This window comes from Myotis brandtii, unplaced genomic scaffold (assembly GCF_000412655.1).
Source record: "Myotis brandtii unplaced genomic scaffold, ASM41265v1 scaffold77, whole genome shotgun sequence".
Classification (NCBI taxonomy): Eukaryota; Metazoa; Chordata; class Mammalia; order Chiroptera; family Vespertilionidae; genus Myotis; species Myotis brandtii.
The window spans coordinates 3,720,508-3,741,043 of record NW_005371082.1 but is presented as its reverse complement, the minus strand read 5'-3'; the positions used below and the strand labels follow the sequence as shown (position 1 = coordinate 3,741,043).

Below are 20,536 nucleotides of genomic sequence, written 5' to 3'. Positions count from 1 at the left end.
AGAAGGAGAAGGAGAAGGAGAAGGAGAAGGAGAAGGAGAAGGAGAAGGAGAAGGAGAAGGAGAAGGAGAAGGAGAAGGAGAAGGAGAAGGAGAAGGAGAAGGAGAAGGAGAAGGAGAAGGAGAAGGAGAAGGAGAAGGAGAAGGAGAAGGAGAAGGAATGAATAAGAATAAGAATGAGGAGGAGGGATACAAAACATGAACAATAAAATGGCAACAAATACATATCTATCAACAATTGAATCTAAAAATCAAAACAAATGAGCAAGGAATCTAATGAACAAAATAAACTGATGAATAAAATAAAACCAGAGGCATGGAAATGTGGAACAGACTGATGAATCTCATAGGGAAGGGGGATGGAGAGGAGCGGGGAGTGGGAAGATATTAACCAGAGATACTAATTAATATGCATATATGCATTACCTATGAACACAGACAATAGGATGGTAAAGGCTGGGGGCAGGGCAGGAACCTGGTGGAGGGGGCAATGGGGGGAAATGGTGGAACATCTTAATACTCTCAACAATACCAATTAAAAAATGCAGGGATTATATTTTTATTTGTTTTTTTAATTTATTAATTATTTTAGATTAGTAAAACTCGTAATTATAAGGAGACAATTAAGATAGTTTTAAGAAACGTTTATCAGATGTTCTGTTGATCATTTCTTAATCATGTCTCAGAATACTTAGCCAGAAGAAACCTGAAGATCCCTCTTATGAAGACAGTTAGGCATCATGACACTTGTAAATGGACAACATTGTGTTACAACCCCCTCAAGTGATCCCAAAGGGTGGTGTTGATATCCCTTGTCATATCAAATAAAGAAGTCAGAAATAGGGAAAGAAAAAAAACAAAGGATAACAAATTCATAGAATGCATAACCAATGCTTGTAGAGGCCATCAGTGTTGTCACTATGAAAACCCTCTCAGTGGTTCTCAACCTTCCTAATACCGCGACCCTTTAATACAGTTCCTCATGTTGTGGTGACCCCCAACCATAAAATTATTTTCATTGCTACTTCATAACTGTAATTTTGCTACTATTATGAATCGCAATGTAAAAATCTGATATGCAGGATATATTTTCATTGTTCTCGACCCACAGGTTGAGAACCGCTGAATCATCGGGAAGAGAAGTGGGTTATTTTTCTTCCTTATAAATTTTATTAATTCATCTTCTAGGAAAGCAAGCATTAGAGCTGTTTTAGTTAAAGACACATCTTTCCCCAGGTTTGTTCCTGACAGACCTATCACGTCAGTTCTCTGTAGTAGCAAGGAATATTTCAGCAAGAAAATAAAGTGAAAACTGAAGTGAACCATGGGCATATTTTCACTATAGCACATCCACAGGTATGCATAATTATTCCTGACAGGTAAAAAAAAATTGAAAATCAAAAAAATACATAATCTAAGAAGACCAAGAAATATTAGTAACAGAAAATTAGACTAAAAACACCACATTTTTATGACTACTGGTAATATTAAATGTACTTAATGTTTCAATATTTCCAGCATAAATGTGTATGTATTTATAAATAGATTGCATATCTGTTCTAAAAGTTTGAGAGCAAATTAGCCTTTTATGATAGGCTTATATGTGTATACTTCACATTGTCAAAAAAAAGTCATGTAAATAATTTTCCAGTATGGCATTATCAACTGTAGATATTTTGATATAGAGATATAAATTATTATTATTTTTCTTTAATTCTTTTTTAAAGTATTACATATGTCTCCTTTTTCCTCCATTGACCTCTCCCTGGCCACCCCAACCCCCATCACATACCCTAACCCCCCTAGTGTCTGTGTCCATTGGTTATGCTTATATGCATGCATACAAGTCCTTTGGTTGATCTCTTACCACTCCCCACCCCCCACCCCCGCCTTTCCTCTGAGGTTTGACGGTCTGTTCCATGTTTCTCTGTCTCTGGATCTGTTTTTGTTCATCAGTTTATGTTCATTATATTTCACAAATGAGTGAGATCATGTGATATTTATCTTTCTCTGACTGATTTATTTCGCTTAGCATAATGCTCTCCATTACCATACATGCTGTTGCAAATGGTAAGAGTTCCTTCTTTTTTACAGCAGCATAGTATTCCATTGTGTAGATGTACCACAGTTTTCTAATCCACTCATCTGCTGATGGGCACTTAGGCTGTTTCCAAATCTTAGCTATGGTAAATTGTGCTGCTACGAACATATGGGTGCATATATCCTTTCTGATTGGTGTTTCTGATTTCTTGGGATATATTCCTAGAAGTGGGATCACTGGGTCAAATGGGAGTTCCGTTTTTAATTTTTTGAGGAAACTCCATATTGTTTTCCACAGTGGCTGCACCAGTCTGCATTCCTACCAGCAGTGCACGAGGGTTCCGTTTTCTCCACATCCTTGCCACCCCTTGTCATTTATCGATTTGTTGATGATAGCCATTCTGACAGGTGTGAGATGATACCTCATTGTTGTTTTGATTTTCATCTCTCGGATGATTAATGACTTTGAGCATTTTTTCATATGCCTTTTGGCCTTCTGTATGTCCACTTTAGAAAAGTGTCTATTTAGGTGTTTTGGCCATTTTTTACTGGATTGTTTATCTTTCTTTTGTTAAAATGTGTGAGTTCCCTATTTTATTATTATTATTTAATATGTTTTTATTAATTTTTAGAGGTAGAGGAAGGGAAAAGGATAGAGAGATAGAAACATCGATGAGAGAGAAACATCATCCATCGGCTGCCTCCTGCATGCCCCCTACTGGGGATCAAGCCCACAACCTGGGCATGTGCCCTGACCAAGAATCAAACCAATGTCCTCTTGGTGCATGGGTTGATGCTCAACCACTGAGCCACACCAGCAAGGCAAATCTGAAGATTATTATGCTAAGTGAAATAAGCCAGTCAGAGAAAGACAAATACAGTGGGGCCTTGACTTATGAGTTTAATTCATTCCATGACGGAGCTCGTAACTCAAATTACTCGTATGTCAAATCATAAAGTGAACGAGTGAGACACGTGATGCTGGGCTGATGTTGTGGCGTTCACTGTGACGTTCGCTGCGCCAACTAGCGGTGGGGTATCTGAAGCTGGCTTGTAACCCGAATTTTAGCTCGCAACTCAAAGCAAAAAATCGGCCAAGAGACGGCTCGTATCTCGAAAAACTCGTTAGTTGGGACACTCGCAAGTCAAGGCCCCACTGTACCACATGATCTCACTTATATGTGGGATCTAATGGACAAAATAAACTAACAAAATAGATCCAGAGGCATAGATGTATGGAACAGACTGACAGATGTCAGAGGGGAGGAGAGAGGGGTGGACTAGATGAAAGAAGGTGAAGAGATTAGCCAAAGAACACATATGCATATCCTATGGGCACAGACAACAGTGTGATAAAGGCCAGATGCAGGGATACTGGATGGAAGTGGGCAAAGTGGGGAAGAAAATGGGGGACATCTGTAATAGTGTCAACAATTAAAACCCATAAACAGAATTAAATCTAGAGGTAGGAGTCAGTTATTTTTCATTATGGTATTTTTACCTTTAAATAAATAAATCTCCATCATGAAACATTTTAACAACAAATTTGACATATCTTGTTATATCCTTGATAATTTATTTCATGGCTTAATTTTTTTCTGCACTTTTTTGTTTTATATGGAAAAAGACTAAGACCAATAAGTTTACATTAATAATAGTAATTAAGATATTAAGAATAATTTAATACAGCTTAATAAAATGAAAATACACATTAGGTACCCCTTAAATTTTTAAGAATCACTTTGGAAGTAAGAAGAATATCATCCTGGAAACAAATAAGCATTAGTAAATATTCTGTTATTTTTATATTCCTAGAAAATAATGGGACTAAAGAAAACTTGACTTGAGAATCAGAACTCACTTAAATGTGCTCTCTGGCTGCATAGCTGAGTGTTGGAAAAATCACTTAATAAGAGCTTTAGGCTAGGTTAATGTTTTTTGTTTTGTTTTGTTTTGTTTTACTGGGAATGTATATGAAATGCCTGGGAGATTTTATTTCCCGCAAAATAAACCTGCTTGATCCTTTTCCCTAGATATTCCAAGATGTCCATGGGATAGGGAAGGGGACAGTGTATTAGATGTGATGAGATGGATATGGCATTTGAAAATAGTTGAGGGGTAAGAGTAGGGGTATAGATGAAATAAGATTTATTTTTTAAATTGGGTGATAGGTACATGGGGATTCAATACACCATTCTCTCTACTTTTGTAGGGAAATAAAGTTTACTAGGCCATTCTAACACACTTTTAGTAGAGCAATACTTCTTTAGCTTTACCATTTCAAACAAGTCAGCTAGGATCTCCTTAAATGCATGTTCTAATTCAGTAGGTTGGGGAGGCCTGAGAGTCTGAAGTTCAAACAAGTTCCCAGGTGATGCTGATATTGGTGGTTTCTGGACCACATTTGAGTGGCAAGGAGGTAGAAAACTGTGGGACCAGATAATTACTAACCTAAGCAGACCATAAGATAGAGTTTTTCAGCCATCATTTGATAGGTAAAAATATAAATAAAATCACATAATTTTTTTACTAATATGTAAAAATGGATAAGAAAAATATTCATTATAATATTTAAAGTACGTACTTAGCCAGTTGAGCTCATCTATGGAAAAAAAAGCATCTAATTTATGATGTAAGCCAAGGCTTGACAATTAAAATAATTTCTAATATCCAACAGCTGTAGTGTTTACGTATTAAGAAGAGCTTTGCACCAGAACTGTTCTGTCATGTTTCTGTCCAGAGGCTATCATGAAAGCGATTATTATCAATTACTGCTTTACAAGTATAAAATACGTTAAGCCATCCTATTTTTCTCAACCAGAGATCTGAAGCTGTCAAAGAATGTCAATTTTAAATATGACATAGAGAAGAAAATTATGTTACTGTGACCTCTAATTTCTTGACATCTTAATACCATAATTGCTGTGATTAGTGCTGCTTCATGATTTCACCTGTCAAGAAAGAATCAATAACCTTAAGCTATTTATCAAATTTTAGCTCTAACTTCAAAGCTCAAAATGTGGGATTTCTTTTTTTACAAAAGGGACATTCATATATCAGATATTTCTATTTTAAACCAGGGTTTAATTTAAAGAATTAAAAGAAACATCTTCCTTAGGCTAGTTGGAGTTCGGTGGAGGTTAATTGTAATGAGCTTCCTTTGGTTTTATTTATGTGAAAAGTAGTCATCTTAGCATTTAAAAAATACTAAGATAAATATTATCAAATAATATCAATTAATATTTATTTATTAAGCTAAGTATTACTTAGCTTAATACAAGGGTTAACATTTTGAACACTGCTTTTTTTCTAAGAACTTAGGTAGGTATCAACTCTCTCAAGTCATAACACCACAGTGCAGACCTCCAGGAAGTCAACACTGATATTTTGAAAGAGGTGTTGTGCCTCCCAGAGGCTTCCTCACAAGAGGACTGTGTATGTAAAGGGGCACAGATGACCACCAAACAGTGACTATGCTATGCTTCATTCTGCTTCTCTACAGTTCTTTCTTCTGACAGGAGATGCTAAGTGCTTTTATGCTGGGAAACGTATTCTCTGTATTATCCCTCCTTTATAAAGAGAGCAACTGAGGTGGAGTGAGATTAATTACTTGGCCACATTAAATAGCTCAAAGATTCAGCTAATTTATCCTCTGTTGCTGGTTCTTAAATGTTAGTGCAGAACTTTTGTTGAGGGAATATGTTAGGTTAGTGGTAGAGGAGATAAGGGTAGGGAGTAGGGAGACAGAAAATTAACTCATATCCGATAAAATAATTTAATCTGTTGACACATTTAATATGCTGAGTTGACACAGGTCCTAGGGTCAGGGCAAACATCTCTGCTGGTGTGTGCTTGGGCCTATGCTGGCTGGAGAAGGAAGTAACTTGTGTTCCAGGTATATGCTTCCTCACCTAGTATTCTGAAAATAAGAGTTATTGGGTCTGGGAGGCAAGTATGGAGCCTAGGGAAGGAGGACACATATCACAAAATGATTCTCAGGGTTTCTCTAATGGAACCTCAGTATTCAGCAGTGATTTGCTAGAGGAGAGAGTCCTGAAATAAAGTACCTTAGCACTCAACAAGTCTGCATCACTTTGAGGCCACAGTATGCTACATATTGTTCTGATCATCTATAAGAAAAACCCTGTGGTTGAACCATTTCCCCCAAAAGAAAAATTTTACATTATACATTTTCATCTAATGACTCAGTAGGAAGTTCTACAGTTTGACAATTAAGACCTATATGTTGTTTCTTTCACTGTCCAAAGCAATGGTGTGGTATTTTGCAGAAGCAGGAATTTTTTTAAGGATTCAAATAATAAACACTACATCCATGTAAAGAAAGTCTCAATTCTGATTCCATTTTCTCTTTATTCTCTCATTAATCAATTCCCCTCTCACTTAAATATAAAAAAATCTTCTATTTTTTGTCAATTTTAATGTGCCTTGCACTTTCATTACATGCAATAAGCTTAAAATATTTGTATTTGTCCAAGAGGATTACTTTGCAACTTTCTTATAAGAACAGAACTTTATAATGGATAAAGTATATAATAAAATATTCAGGAGCAAAAATGTCTACAATATTTAAAAGTAAAAAAAAGTAATTTGAAGTTGGTCTTGGAATAAAATAAGACACTATTTCAATAATTTTCTTTTTTTATAATTCTACTAGAGGCTCATTGCATGAAGAGATTCGTGCAATAGGCCTTCCCTTCCCCTGGCTGGCAGCACCGGTTTTCCTCCGGCACCTGGGACCCAGGCCTTCGCTGCTCTGGCCAGAGCCTTCAGTCTTCGCTCCGCTGCTTCGCGCCTACGTATGCAAATTAACCATCATCTTTGTTGCGTTAATTTGCATACTCGCCTGATTGGCTGGTGAGTGTAGCGGAGGGACAGTCAATTTACATGTTTGTCTATTATTAGGTAAGAAGGTATTGGTTTTAAAAGGAGAATGTAGTTTGTAAGGAGTTTATAGAACTGAGTGTGTTAAGCAAAGGTATATTTTTAAGAGAATAATTAAGCTCAGTCAGAATTATCTCCTACAAAATAATCTTATTATAGTTTGAAGACAACTGAGGAGATACTAAATTAGGTGAGTGTAATGTTTTGTAGAGAATATCCCTATTTCACCAACTAATTTCATTATATCTGACTTCTCTCTCATTCATTTATTATCTGTCTCTATCTTTTACTCCTAGCTTCAGGCAATAATTCTACTTCTTTGTGTACACAATATGCTATAATATTGCACTTATTACCATGCTTGTAATGTGTTTTCTGAATATTAGCCGTAAGGGTCCAATGATCAATGATCATGAGGCATATCCCTTCTCTATCCTCTTCTTGGCTTGAAGCCATACAAATAAAGTCATTTTGTTTTTATAGAAGTATGTAAGAAATAACTTTATGGATGCAAGTTCTTCTTATAGGGTTACTTTTACAAATCTACAAGTTTTCCACCTCTAAAATTAAAAATTAAAAAGCATTTCACTGAATGGAAATGTAGAAATGATTGCTTGTTTTGCATAAAGCAGATGGTAGAAGGAAGACTGGAATAGAGCTTCCTTGCAGTGACACTTATGTAGCAGCTGTTGCATGTTCATTCTTTTCACCTATCTTAAATCATGTTATGCAATGTGGAAGTGATTTACATATTTTATCTGAATATTTTCACTAAAAGTACGTATACAAATACTATAACACAGCAATTTTCAACCTGTGTGCCACAAGAATTTTTTAAACATGCAATACCTATTTAGTCAGGGGCACTGACCTCTTTTCCCTTGGATTGTCAAATAAAAAAATGACAACAGCCAACACAACAATAACCAGTGTCAATGAATCAAAATTATACCAATTTTTTGTCAGATCAGCAAAAATTATATTTTTGATATGCTGCAGAATTTTAGTAATTGGTTCATGTGTGCCATGAAATGAAAAAGGTTGATAATTGCTGCTATAGTATATAATTCCCAACTGTTCACTATAAAATTTTAGGGTGAGAACATATGGGAATAAAATACTATAGTCTCATCTATTTCATTGATGTATTTTTTGAGTATTCTATCTAGAAAGTTGTCACTTTGCTTTTATTAAAAAACACACTGGCAGATTATTTTTATGTGAACTATTATCTATCTATATATATACAACCCTAATATGCAAATAAACCGAACGGCAGAACAACCGAACAACCAAACAACCGGTCACTATGATGTGCACTGACCACCAGGGGGAGTGTACGGAACGTGGCAGGCATTGGCCATGGCGGGATGGTGGAGCAGGTGAGTGTGGGCGCCAGAGCAAGGCAGGGGGTCGGTCACTGTCATCAGGGCAAGTCTCTGGTGGTTACTGAAAATTCTTTGCTCCCATGCGCCGCGGTCCCCCCCGCCCTGAGTGCTCGTGAAAATTCTTTGCTCCCATGCACCGCGGTCCCCCCCGCCCTGAGTGCTCACACCTGCTGCTGGCGCCAGCCCCACTCACACCCACTGCCAGCACCAGAGCCACCACTTGCACCCCCAATCACAGCGCTGTCAGCGGGTGTGAGTAGCAGCTGCTGACCCTGATCACCCCTCAAGGCTTCTCCACCTCCCTCTGCTCCTGAGGGGTGATCAGGGCACCAGCTACCACTCGCACCTGCTGACGGTGCCGGTCCTGCTCGCACCCACTGCTGGCGCTGGCCCCAGTTGCTCCGCGCCATCAGTGGGTGCAAGCAGGACCGGCGCCATCAGCGTGTGGGAGTGGCGGCGGCGGGAGCAGGAATGCAGGCAGAGAGGGGACCTAGGGCATGTAGGATGGGCTGAGACCTGCTCCTGTACCCACCACAGCCTCACAGCCCACAGTTCCTTTCAAGGTGCGTGAATTTGTGCACTGGGCTCCTAGTATTTAAATATTCAACTAGGTTTCATTAATTACACACATAAGTCATTAAGCATTTTAATGAAGATGCTGAAGTAAAATGAAATAAGTGTATTTGAGTTCATTATATATGTCTGCAATTTATATAGGAACAACATGCAGATCTCATTACTTGGTTTTGATATATAACATTCATTTTTCCACATTTGTCAAGGATTGAAATTTATATTTTGTGAAAATTTATGTTGAAAGGAAACTTATACAGAAAGAGCTGCAAAGTCACAAGTGTGTTTGAGGGATGACAGATTTTTTTTTTTTTAATTATGGGACTGAACACCTACCTCCCTGAGCACAGGGTCAGTGATGCTATCCAGGTTCATAGAGCCTTCGTACGTCAAGTAGTGAAAAACATTCAGAGCACGAACTGCTTCTGGTCCTCGCTGTTTGTAGCCAAATATAAGATCAATCCACTGATGGAGTTGGCAAGAAACAAATTCACTTTCCAAGGCCTGAAATTAGTCAAGAAAGGAAAATGAGAGTCCGTACAAACTTAGCTCTCTTTTTTTCTTACTTTGAGATATTCTATATAAATAAGCAGGACATGGTCTTTACACTCCTATATTTTATCTATATTTGATCTTCTGCTCCTAGAAATGGCAAAATACAACCTCTAATAAAACATAAACGTAAGTGAAAAATTTTTTTCTTAAATGCTTAACTTTCTCTTCACTCCATTACCTATACAATATAAATTTTAATATTACATTTCTTACAAAGTCATGTTCATGTTTAAAGATAAGTTGAAATGCCTATTTTAATGCTATTTTACAATGATTTTATTCCTAATTTTGAAACATTAATTTGAAACACACAGTTTTATTAGAAACTTTGATATACACATATTTTTCTGCCTAAATATGCAAAGTTACCTCTACAAAATTAAACTCTACAAAAAGGGAATGCCTTCCTTCTGCCACAATTAATTCTGTTATTATACAGTTTTGGAATCACTTGGCAATTTTAGATGTTTGCTAGCTGGTGAGAAATTGCTGAAAGTTAATGAGCTCATAAAGCAGCGGTTCTCAACCTGTGGGTCACGACCCCTTTGGCAGTCGAACGACCCTTTCACAGGGGTCGCCTAAGACCATCCTGCATATTAGATATTTATATTACGATTCATAACAGTAGCAACATTACAGTTATGAAGTAGCAACGAAAATAATTTTATGGTTGGGTCACAACATGAGGAACTGTACTTAAAGGGCCAGAAGGTTGAGAACCACTGTCATAAAGAGTCAGGAAAAAAGGTCTTTTCTTTTCCTAAGAAGCCATCATAAGCTTCCCAGAGGTAACTTGTCATGTAGGGATGGAGTTCAGTTTAAAACATACATGAGCAGTGATAATGTGTGGCTCACTATGCCTCTCACTTAACGCATTCATTTATCAATTTCTTATTCATTTTAAGAGCACACTGATTTCAGCAACATGAGTAAAAAGCTGTAGAACTAGCTTCTTAAATTTTAACTATGCATAGCAATAAAAACCAATTCTCTACATTACAGCTGTAATTAAATATGTGGATGAATTCATTCTCTGGATGCATGTCTCTGATTTCTAAGATCTTAAAACCAATTTGAAATTCATTTATAAAAAAGCACTTGAAATTAGTCCTCTGATAATTATATTTTTAAAAATCTATAAAATATCTGAATGATACTTTTTAACTTTTCCTATGATCACATTTAGATAATGATTTATTAACCTCAATCTCTTTCTTGATTTATTCCTTTCAAAATGTCTGGCATTTTATTTTATTAGTTGAATGCTTACTGGATGTACAATACAGAGGCATAGCTCCATTCCCACAGGCACCACCCAAGTCTAAGCTCTCTCACTGCTCTCCACATGTAACAGATTTCAACCTCTTTCTTTCATCCAGCCCCTCTTTCACCCTGCTTGTGGAACAGACCTCTGAAACCATCATGCTCATACTGCAATCCTCTAATTAAATCTTCCAAGGTTCCTCCAAACATAACACACTTAGTATAAACTTTACCTGACTCCTCAAACATTGATCCTACCCTCCCCTACTATTTTTAGGACTTCTTTTTAAAAAAATCCTTATTGTTGAGAGTATTATAGATGTCCCCCTTTCCCCACTTTGCCTCTCTCCACCTGGTTCCCAACCCACCTTAGGTCTTCACCTCCTATTATTTGTGTCCATGGGTAATGCATATCTATATAATAAAGAGCCAGGGTCGTAATGACTGATTACCACCGAAGCCTCAACCAGACAGGAAGTCAGTGCTGGGTTGCCATGGCGACCCAGCACTGACTGGGGCTGCTGCGGGAGCCCTGCCCCAGCACTGACTGCCTAGGGCAGGGGTGGGCAAACTTTTTGACTCGAGGGCCACAATGGGTTCTTAAACTGGACCGGAGGGCCAGAACAAAAGCATGGATGGAGTGTTTGTGTGAACTAATATAAATTCAAAGTAAACATCATTACATAAAAGGGTACGGTCTTTTTTTTTTTTAAGTTTTATTCATTTCAAACGGGCCGAATCCGGCCCGAGGGCCGTAGTTTGCCCAGGGCTGGCGGATCAGAACTTGCCTCTCTTTCTCTCCTGGCCTGGCCAACAGCTGTGCCTCCATTTCTCTCCAGGCCTCCACCAGAGCTTCTGACCAGCCCTGCCTTTCTGATCAGGCCCCGTTGATAGGCCCAGAGATGCTGACTGGCATAGAAACTGACCAATCAGAACCAAATCTGGGTGAATGTAAGGAGCCAATGGCTGCCTCGGAGGCAGAACTTTTGACACTGACAGACATAGAAACTGACCAATCAGAACCAAATCTGGGTCAACTGTGAGGAGCCAATGGCTGCCTAGGAGGTGGAGCTTTTGACGCTGATTGGCATAGAAACCGACCAATCAGAACTAAATTGGCTGGCAGAGGAGGGCAGTTGGGGGCAACCAGGCTGGCAGGGGAGGGCAGTTAAGGGCGAGATCAGGATGGCAGGGGAGGGCAGTTGGGGGCAAGATCGGACTGGCAAGGAGGGAAGTTAGGGGCAATCAGGCAGAGGCAGTTAGGGGCAATCAGGCAGGCAGACAGGTGAGTGGTTAGGAGCCAGCAGTCCCAGATTGTGAGAGGGGTGTCCGACCACTGAGGAAAATATTTTGAGATTGTGAAATAAAGGTGTTGATATTTGAACTGAGAAACATAGCAGAACACACTAAGTAATGAAAAGTATTTGTTGGATTTTTAAATTTTATACCCATAAAATAAACTCATTTTTTACTTTAAATATTTTTTAATTTTTCATTGCAGTTTACATACAATATCATATTAGTTTCAGGTATACAACCCTGTGATTAGACAGTCTATGACTTACTAATATAGTTATTACAATTTTATTTACTATATTACTTATGCTGTGATTTACATCTCCATGACTATTCTGTACCCACCAATTTGTACTTTTTCTTAATTCCTTCCTCTTTTTCACCCATCTCCCCAATCCCCCTCCCATCTTAAAGAAGACCCTTTAACATTTCTTATAACACTGGTTTGGTGATAATAAACTCCTTTAGCTTTTTCTTATCTATGAAGCTCATCATCTGACTTTCAATTCTAAATGATAGCTTTGCTGAGTAGAGTAATCTTAATTGTAGATTCTTGCTATTAATCACTTTGAATACTTCTTGCCACACCCTTCTGGCCTATAAAGTTTCTGTTGAGAAATCAGCTGACGATCTTATGGGAGTTCCTTTGTAGGTAACTAACTGCTTCATTTGTGCTGCTTTTAAGATTCTCTCTTTGTCTTTAACTTTTGGCATTTTAATTGTGATGTGTATTAGTGTGGGCCTCTTTGGGTTCCTCTTGTTTGGGACTCTCTGTGTTTCCTGGACTTATAAGTCTATTTCTTTCACCAGGTAAGGGAAGTTTTCTATCATTATTTCTTTAAATAGATTTTCAATATCTTGCTCTCTCTCTTCTCTTTCTGGCACCTCCATGATGTGAATGTTGCTATGCTTGAAGTTGTTACACTATCTTCATATTTTTGAATTCTTTTTTCTTTTTGCTCTTCTGATTGGGTTTTTTTTTTTGCTTCCTCATATTCCAAATCACTGATATGATTCTTGGCATCCTCTATTCTACTGTTGGTTCCCTGTGAATTATTCTTCACTTCAGTTAGTGTATCCTTCATTTCTGACTGGTCCTTTTTCATGTCTTTGATGTTCTCACTAATTTCCTTAAAATTCTCACTAAGATCTTTGAAATTCTTACTAAGTCCCTTGAAGCTCTCATTAAGACCCTTGAGCATCTTTATAACCTTTGTTTTGAATTCTGTATCTAATAGTTTGCTTGCTTTCATTTCATTTAGTTATTTTTTCTGAAGATTTCCTTGGTTCTTTTATTTGTGACATATTTCTTTTTCTCTGCATTTTGGCTGCTTCCCTGTGTTTGCTTCTGTGTATTAGATAGAGCTGCTGTTTCTCCTGGAATTAGTAGAGTGGCCTTGTGTAGTAGGTGCCCTGTAGGGCTCAGTGGCTTAGCTCCCCAGTCACCTGAGCTGGGCACAGTAGGTGTGCCCCTGTGTGGGCTGTGTGCACAGTATTGTTGTAGTTGAGCCTTTGATTGCTGTTGATGTCATTGGGAGGAATTGACCTCCAGTCCAATTGGCTGTGAGGACGAGCTGCAACTACAATAGAAGAGCTGCAGTGCAGGAGACACCTCATATGGAGCAGGATTTCCTTCAGCGGGGCTTTGGTTGTCACTGAGTCTGCCCCTTGTGTGTGTCGCTCATGGATGCCTAGAGTTGTAATCTAGTATGGTCTGAAGCTGTCCCCTGGGTGCACTGGTTCTGGGGCTTCCCAAGAGGTGCAAAGTCAGCTACTAACGGGGGCCACCAGGCAGGAGCTGGAGAGTGATCTGCAGATGGTTGCTACTTGTATTGGGCTTGAAAATGCCCAAGTGAAGCCAAGCTGTGAAGCAAGGCTTTCTGCTGCTAGTGCCAGGCCTCGGGCCTCTTACTGTGTGGTATAGGGCATGCTGACACCAGCTGTTGTTTGTTTGAGGTAAGTCTGAAGCCTGAGCCAGGATAGGCCATTCACATGGAAAAGTCACTGGAAACAGTTTGGGTGGGGCTGCAAATTGGGTGGGGCTAGGTCTGAGGGAATCACCAGGGTGGAGCAAACAGTGTTGGCCAGTTTGATGGAGACTCTGATATGGCCCTTCTCACTCAGCTCTGCAACGGGCGAGATCTCACCATAGAAACAATGAAACCTGTGAGTACCTCTGTCTGGGAGAAAGCCACCCCTTATTTCTTGCTCCAATGCCAGACATTTCAGATCCTCCCCATATATCCCTGGACACCACCCCACCCCACCCCCAGCATTGGAGCTTAGAGGGCAGGAGTCCAAGTAAGTCTGTGGGCTGACCCTTTAAAAGGAACACCAGAGACTCCAGCAGCCTCCATGTCACTCAGACACAATCCCTGCTCATTTTTATAGCCTGAAGTTATGGGGACTTCTCTTCCCAGCATTGGAACCTTGGGCTGAAAGTTCTGGTGTGGGGTTAGGACTCCTCACTCCTATTGGGAGACCAAGATACCCTTCCCATTAAAAGAATGCCACATGTGGGTGTTAGAAAAAAACCCTTTCCATGCCTCCACCCCTCCTACCAGTTTCACTGCGCTTCCTTCTTTACTTCTCTAGTTGTAGGATTTCCATTCAGTCAGATTTAAGGTGGTTCTGAATGATGGTTGTTCCTTTTAGTTGTAATTTTGATGTGGTTGTGGGAGACAGTGAGTACCTCGTTTACCTACACCACCAGTGTGGTTCTCTGTCTGGACTTCTTAATATGCAGTGTAGCCTTGGCTCTAGGAGCACAGAAAATCAACTGCTCCTGTCACACAGCAGTTGATACAATCTTTGAGCTTTTTTTTTTCTTCTTCCTCTTTAATATGAAAGCATTTCATTTTCCTGCTTCTTTTTCAGGTCATATCCACCCTTCTTAACTCCACTATTTTTTTTCCTGAGTTATCCAGCTCACAGTCTATGAATTCTTCCATGGATTTCCATGACACATCATCAGTACCCTCCTGTTTAATATAGTAAGATAATGTATACAAAGTTACTTGTAAAAATTGATTTTATATATACTATGAAGTGCTATAAAAATGATTGAGGTTTTTCCCAATTAGTACTTAATTGTTTTAAATTTGCAATACTGTATCCTCAACTAGAATATAAGCATTTTGAGGATAGGATGTTACGTGACATATCTAATACTTCTTTTGCAAGTCCCATAGCTCCAAACCTAGCATTAAATATGCTTTTAGTAAACATTTATTGATTGATTAAGCAATGGGAAAGATGTATTGGTCATGAGAAAGGAAGAAAAGAAATGTCAAGAAGTGAGAGTGGGGGTGGCAAAAAAAGCTCATTTATTCATTCAACATATAATGATTATTTGCTATGTGCCAGATACTGTTCTAGATCCTAGGATAACAGCAGAAAATAAAAGACAGCAAAATCACTGCCAGAGGGTTTATATTACAGAGGGAGGACCAAGAAAACCCAAGATAATTAATAAGATACAGAGTATGTGAGAAAGTGATATGTGCTAAGGAAAAGAGAAAAACAGAAAATAATTAAGGAGTATGTATGTATGTGGTGGGACTGCTAATTTAGAGGCAGTGGAGAGAGAAGGCTTCCTTGAGTTTGTGACAGTTAAAAATTACAAGGAGGAAGTGAACTGTAAGAACATCTGGTAAAAGAGAATTTCAGAGGGAACAAACATTCGTTCATTACTCATTCATTCATTCATTCATTATGGAGCAATGATTATGTAACGGGGAGTGTTCTAGAACTCAGTGATACTGTGATAAAGAAGACAAATTTCTAATCTCCAGAAACACATCCCATTGAAATGCAAAAACACAAGGTGAACTTAGTCTAATCTCTCTTCAGCCCCCAAATTACTGAGCACCTACCATGTGTCAGACACAGGCCCTAAAAGATATACAGATGAGTAAGCATTCCATATTCTGGGGGGGGAAATCACAATCTAATGGAAAATAAACATGTTGACTTGGTCTCTTCCTGCTGCTGGAATTTATGCTGGAACTCAAAGTGGAAATAGGCACTAGCCTCCACCTCCACCCCATTTCTAGTGGAAATTATTAAATTTAGCGGGCCTATCTCTGCTGCTCCAGCTATCACCACTCTGCACACTTGCCCCCCATCCTTACCAAGCTCTGTAAGACTAGAGAAATGTGCAGGCAAATGGTCACTGCTAACAAGTTGCAGAGGAGAATGTTGGCTCTAACTTTAAAATACATCCAAAATCAACTAATTTACTACTACCTTTATTGCTACCACCCTACTCCAAGCCACCATCATCTCTTACAAACCTCTGACAGATATGCCTGATTCTACCCTGTGCCTCCACAGGTCATTCCCAACACTGCAGCCAGAGGGGTCCTTTCAATTCCACTCTTAGGTATATGCAAAAAGGAACTGGAAATGGGTAGTCAAATAAAACTTATACATGAATGTTCATAGAATGAACATTATATAATAGTCATCATAATACTAATATAACATTATTATAATCCTATCTAATAATAGACAAACATGGTAATTAACCATACCTCCACTACGCTTCCCATTGGCTAATCAGGGTGATATGCAAATTAACTGCCAACCAAGATGGCAGCCGGCAGCCACGCAGCTGAAGAGAACATGAGGCTTGGTAGCCCCGGTGATGGAGGAAGCCAAGGTTCCCCACCTGCTGCGGCCCAGCTCTGAGCTCCGGATGCAACAATGTTGCAATTATAGAAGCTAAACAAACCCAGATACCTGCTTTCAGCCAGCCGGCCTTGGAGGGTGTGTGAGCAGCTGCAAACAGCCATCATCCCCTCATCCAGGCTGGCCAGGCACCCCAGTGGGGACCCCCACCCTGAAGGGTGTGTGACCAGCTGCAAACAGCCATCATCCCCTCATCCAGGCTGGCCAGGCACCCCAGTGGGGACCCCCACCCTGAAGGGTGTGTGACCAGCTGCAAACAGCCATCATCCCCTCATCCAGGCTGGCCAGGCACCCCAGTGGGGACCCCCACCCTGAAGGGTGTGTGACCAGCTGCAAACAGCCATCATCCCCTCATCCAGGCTGGCCAGGCACCCAAGCGGGACCCCCACCCTGATCCGGGACACCCTTCAGGGCAAACCAGCCAGCCCCCACCCGTGTACCAGGCCTCTATCCTATATAGTAAAAGGGTAATATGCAAACTGACCCTAACAGCAGAAAGACTGGGAATGACTGGTCACTATGACACACACTGACCACCAGGGGGCAGACGCTCAATGCAGGAGCTGCCCTCTGGTGGTCAGTGCACTCCCACAGGAGGAGCTCTGCTCAGCCACAAGCCAGGCTGATGGCTGCCAGCACAGCGGTGATGGCAGGAGCCTCTCCCTCCTCCTCAGCAGCGCTAAGGATGTCCGACAGCAGCTTAGGTCTGCTCCCCGCTGGCAAGTGGACGTCCCCTGAGGGTTGCCAGTCTGCCAGAGGAATGTCTGATTGCCAGCTTAGGCCCAATCCCCCGGGGAGCAGGCCTCAGCCAGCAGATGGTCATCCCCCGAGGGGTCCCAGACTGTGAGAGGGCACAGGCCGGGCTGAGGGATCCACCCCACCTCCCGAGTGCACAAATTTTTGTGCACCAGGCCTCTAGTTCTATATAATAAAAGGACAATATGCAAATTGACTGAATGGTAGAACAACCAGTGGGTTGGCAGGGGCGGGGCCAGCAAGTGGGTGGTGCCAGGCCAGCCAAGGCAGGTGCCAGCAGGCACAGGGAGGGGACAGCAATCAGGGAGCAGCAGGCCTGGCAGCTCCCCACCGGCACCGTCCTCCGATCGGCCTGCCGGGGTTGCCTCCCACAGAGGCAGGCCACTGGCGATGGCAGTGGCTGGGTGATGGGGGGCAGGGCCGGCAGAGGTTTATTCAGCTCTGCCGCATTGGCCTTTCTACTTTTATATTCGGTTCAAGCACAGCATTTGTAAGATCAGGGCAGTGGAGAGCAAGTGCCATTCCCGCTGGACACAGGGACATGAGTGTCAGCTTCATGTGTGTCCCCAGGTCGCCAGCAGATGCTGCCACAACCAGGGGCCACGATCCAGAGATGGGCCCACCAAGGAACGGGCTCTTCCTTCCTGTGCCGCTGCCGGGGCTGGGCGCCCTCTCTACCTCCTTCCAACTCAGGTCCATGTCCCAGCAGCGGCCAGTGAGTGGGCCACCAACCCAAGTGATAAGCCACAAAGACCAGAAGTGCACCCCCACAGCCTTCAGCTCGCGACTCCTCCTGCACCCCTGTCTGCCCCGCCCCACACTCACTGGCAGCCAATCGCCGCCCCCCCAACCTCCCACAGCCCCTCTCCCCGGCTGGTCCCACCCCCAATTGGCCCCACCAGGGACCTTGACAGGAGCGAGGAGGGAGCCTGATTCCTCCAGGCTGGCATCAGGACAGAATATGTCTGAAGACCAACTATTGGCACGATGTGCCTCTGAAGCCGAAAGAATCCAGCATCATCGACAGAATATGTCTGAAGGACAGCCATTGACAAGTACTGCCAATACTGGTAGGAACTGCCTTCACAGCAAAGTACATGAGGATGCAATTATCAAACATAGTGGTGGTGGAATGACTGTTACATGTCAATTCTGCCTATCACTAAATTTCTCCTATGAAAAACCATCTGATGGAAAATTTACTCAATGTTGTAGCAAAGGTAAAGTTTGTCCAAATGATATACATTTTCCAGAATACTTGGCATATTTTTAAAATTAATGATAATCAAAGATTCTGACAGTAAAAATTTCATGAAAAATATTAATTCGATAAATCGTTCTTTTGCTTTTGCTTCAGTAGGTGCAAATATTGCATCACCATCAGGATATGGGCCATACTGTTTTAGAATACAGACAAGTTTATCACCGTACTGGAACTTTACGTCCTTCAGATGGTGTTTCTTGGAAGTTTTCTCAACTCAATATTTTAGATACAGCTGAAACGACAAGTAAAAGATTAGCAATGCTAGAAAACCAAGGTTGCTCAGAAAGACTCATGATCAACATCAACAACCTCATACATGAAATAAATGAATTAACAAAATCACGAGAAGCTCTACATGAGGTAGAAAAGGAAGCCCAATCTGAAGCAACAGCGAAAGGTATTGCTCCCACAGAAGTAACAATGGCAATTAAATATGATCGTAATAGTGATCCGGGTAGATATAATTCTCCCTGTGTAACCGAGGTTGCTGTCATATTCAGATACAAAGATGGAGAACCTCCTTTTGAAAGGGACTTGATCATTCATTGTAAACCAGATCCCAATAATCCAAATGCCACTAAAATGAAACAAATCAGTATCCTGTTTCCTACATTAGATGCAATGAAATATCCTATTCTTTTTCCACATGGTGAAAAAGGCTGGGGAACAGATATTGCATTAAGACTCAAAGATGACAGTGTAATCGACAATAATACTAGATGAAATGTAAGGACACGAGTCATACAAATGCAGTATTATGGATTTCATCTCTCCATTCGGGACACGTTCAATCCTATTTTAAATGCAGGAAAATTCACTCAACAGTATATTGTCGATTCATATTCAAAAATGGAAGCCAATTGGATAAATTTAATTAAAGCAAACCAATCTAAGTTGAGAGTTGAAAAATATAGTGGTTTGATGGATTATCTCACATCTAGATCTGAAAATAACAATGTGCCAATTGGTAAAATGATAATCCTTCCATCGTCTTTTGAGGGTAGTCCCAGAAATATGCTGCAGTGCTATCAGGATGCTATGGCAATTGTAATGAAGTATGGCAAGCCCAATTTATTCATAACCATGACGTGCAACCCAAAATGGGCAGATATTATAAACAATTTAAAACACTGGCAAAAAGTTGAAAAGAGACCTGACTTGGTAGCCAGGGTTTTTAATATTAAGCTGAATGCTCTTTTAAATGATATATGTAAATTCCATTTATTTGGCAAAGTAATAGCCAAAATTCATTTCATTGAATTTCAGAAACGTGGATTGCCTCACGCTCACATATTATTGATATTAGATAGTGAATCCAAATTACGAATAGGAGATGACATTGACCGTATAGTTAAGGCAGAAATTCTGGATGTAGACCAGTGTCCTCGACTTTTTCAAATTGTAAAATCCAATATGGTACATGGACCATGTGAAATACAAAGTCCAAATAGTCCATGTATGGAAAATGGAAAATGTTCAAAGAGATACCCGAAAGAATTTCAAAATGCAACCATTGGAAATATTGATGGATTTCCTAAATATAAACGAAGATCTGGTAGTACCATGTCTATTGGAAATAAAGTTGTCGATAACATTTGGACTGTCCCTTATAACCCTTATTTGTGCCTTAAATATAACTATCATATAAACGTTGAAGTCTGCACATTGATTAAAAGTGTTAAATATTTACTTAAATACATTTATAAAGGGCACGATTGTGCAAATATTCAAATTTCTGAAAAAAATATTATCAATCATGATGAAGTACAGGACTTCATTGACTCCAGGTATGTAAGCACTCCTGAGGCTG

At 40.3% G+C, this 20,536-nt stretch overlaps 1 protein-coding gene across 5 annotated transcripts in view; it reads right to left on the bottom strand.

Moving 5' to 3' along the window:
* The window catches only part of NBEA (neurobeachin), a 776,030-nt gene that overhangs the window by 47,002 nt on the left and 708,492 nt on the right, over positions 1–20,536 (bottom strand). For all 5 annotated transcript variants that reach the window (XM_005883142.2, XM_014530733.1, XM_014530734.1 and 2 more), the window contains one exon: positions 9,237–9,404. In XM_005883142.2, the coding sequence (XP_005883204.1) occupies positions 9,237–9,404 (168 nt within the window). The remainder of the gene's footprint in view (positions 1–9,236; positions 9,405–20,536) is intronic.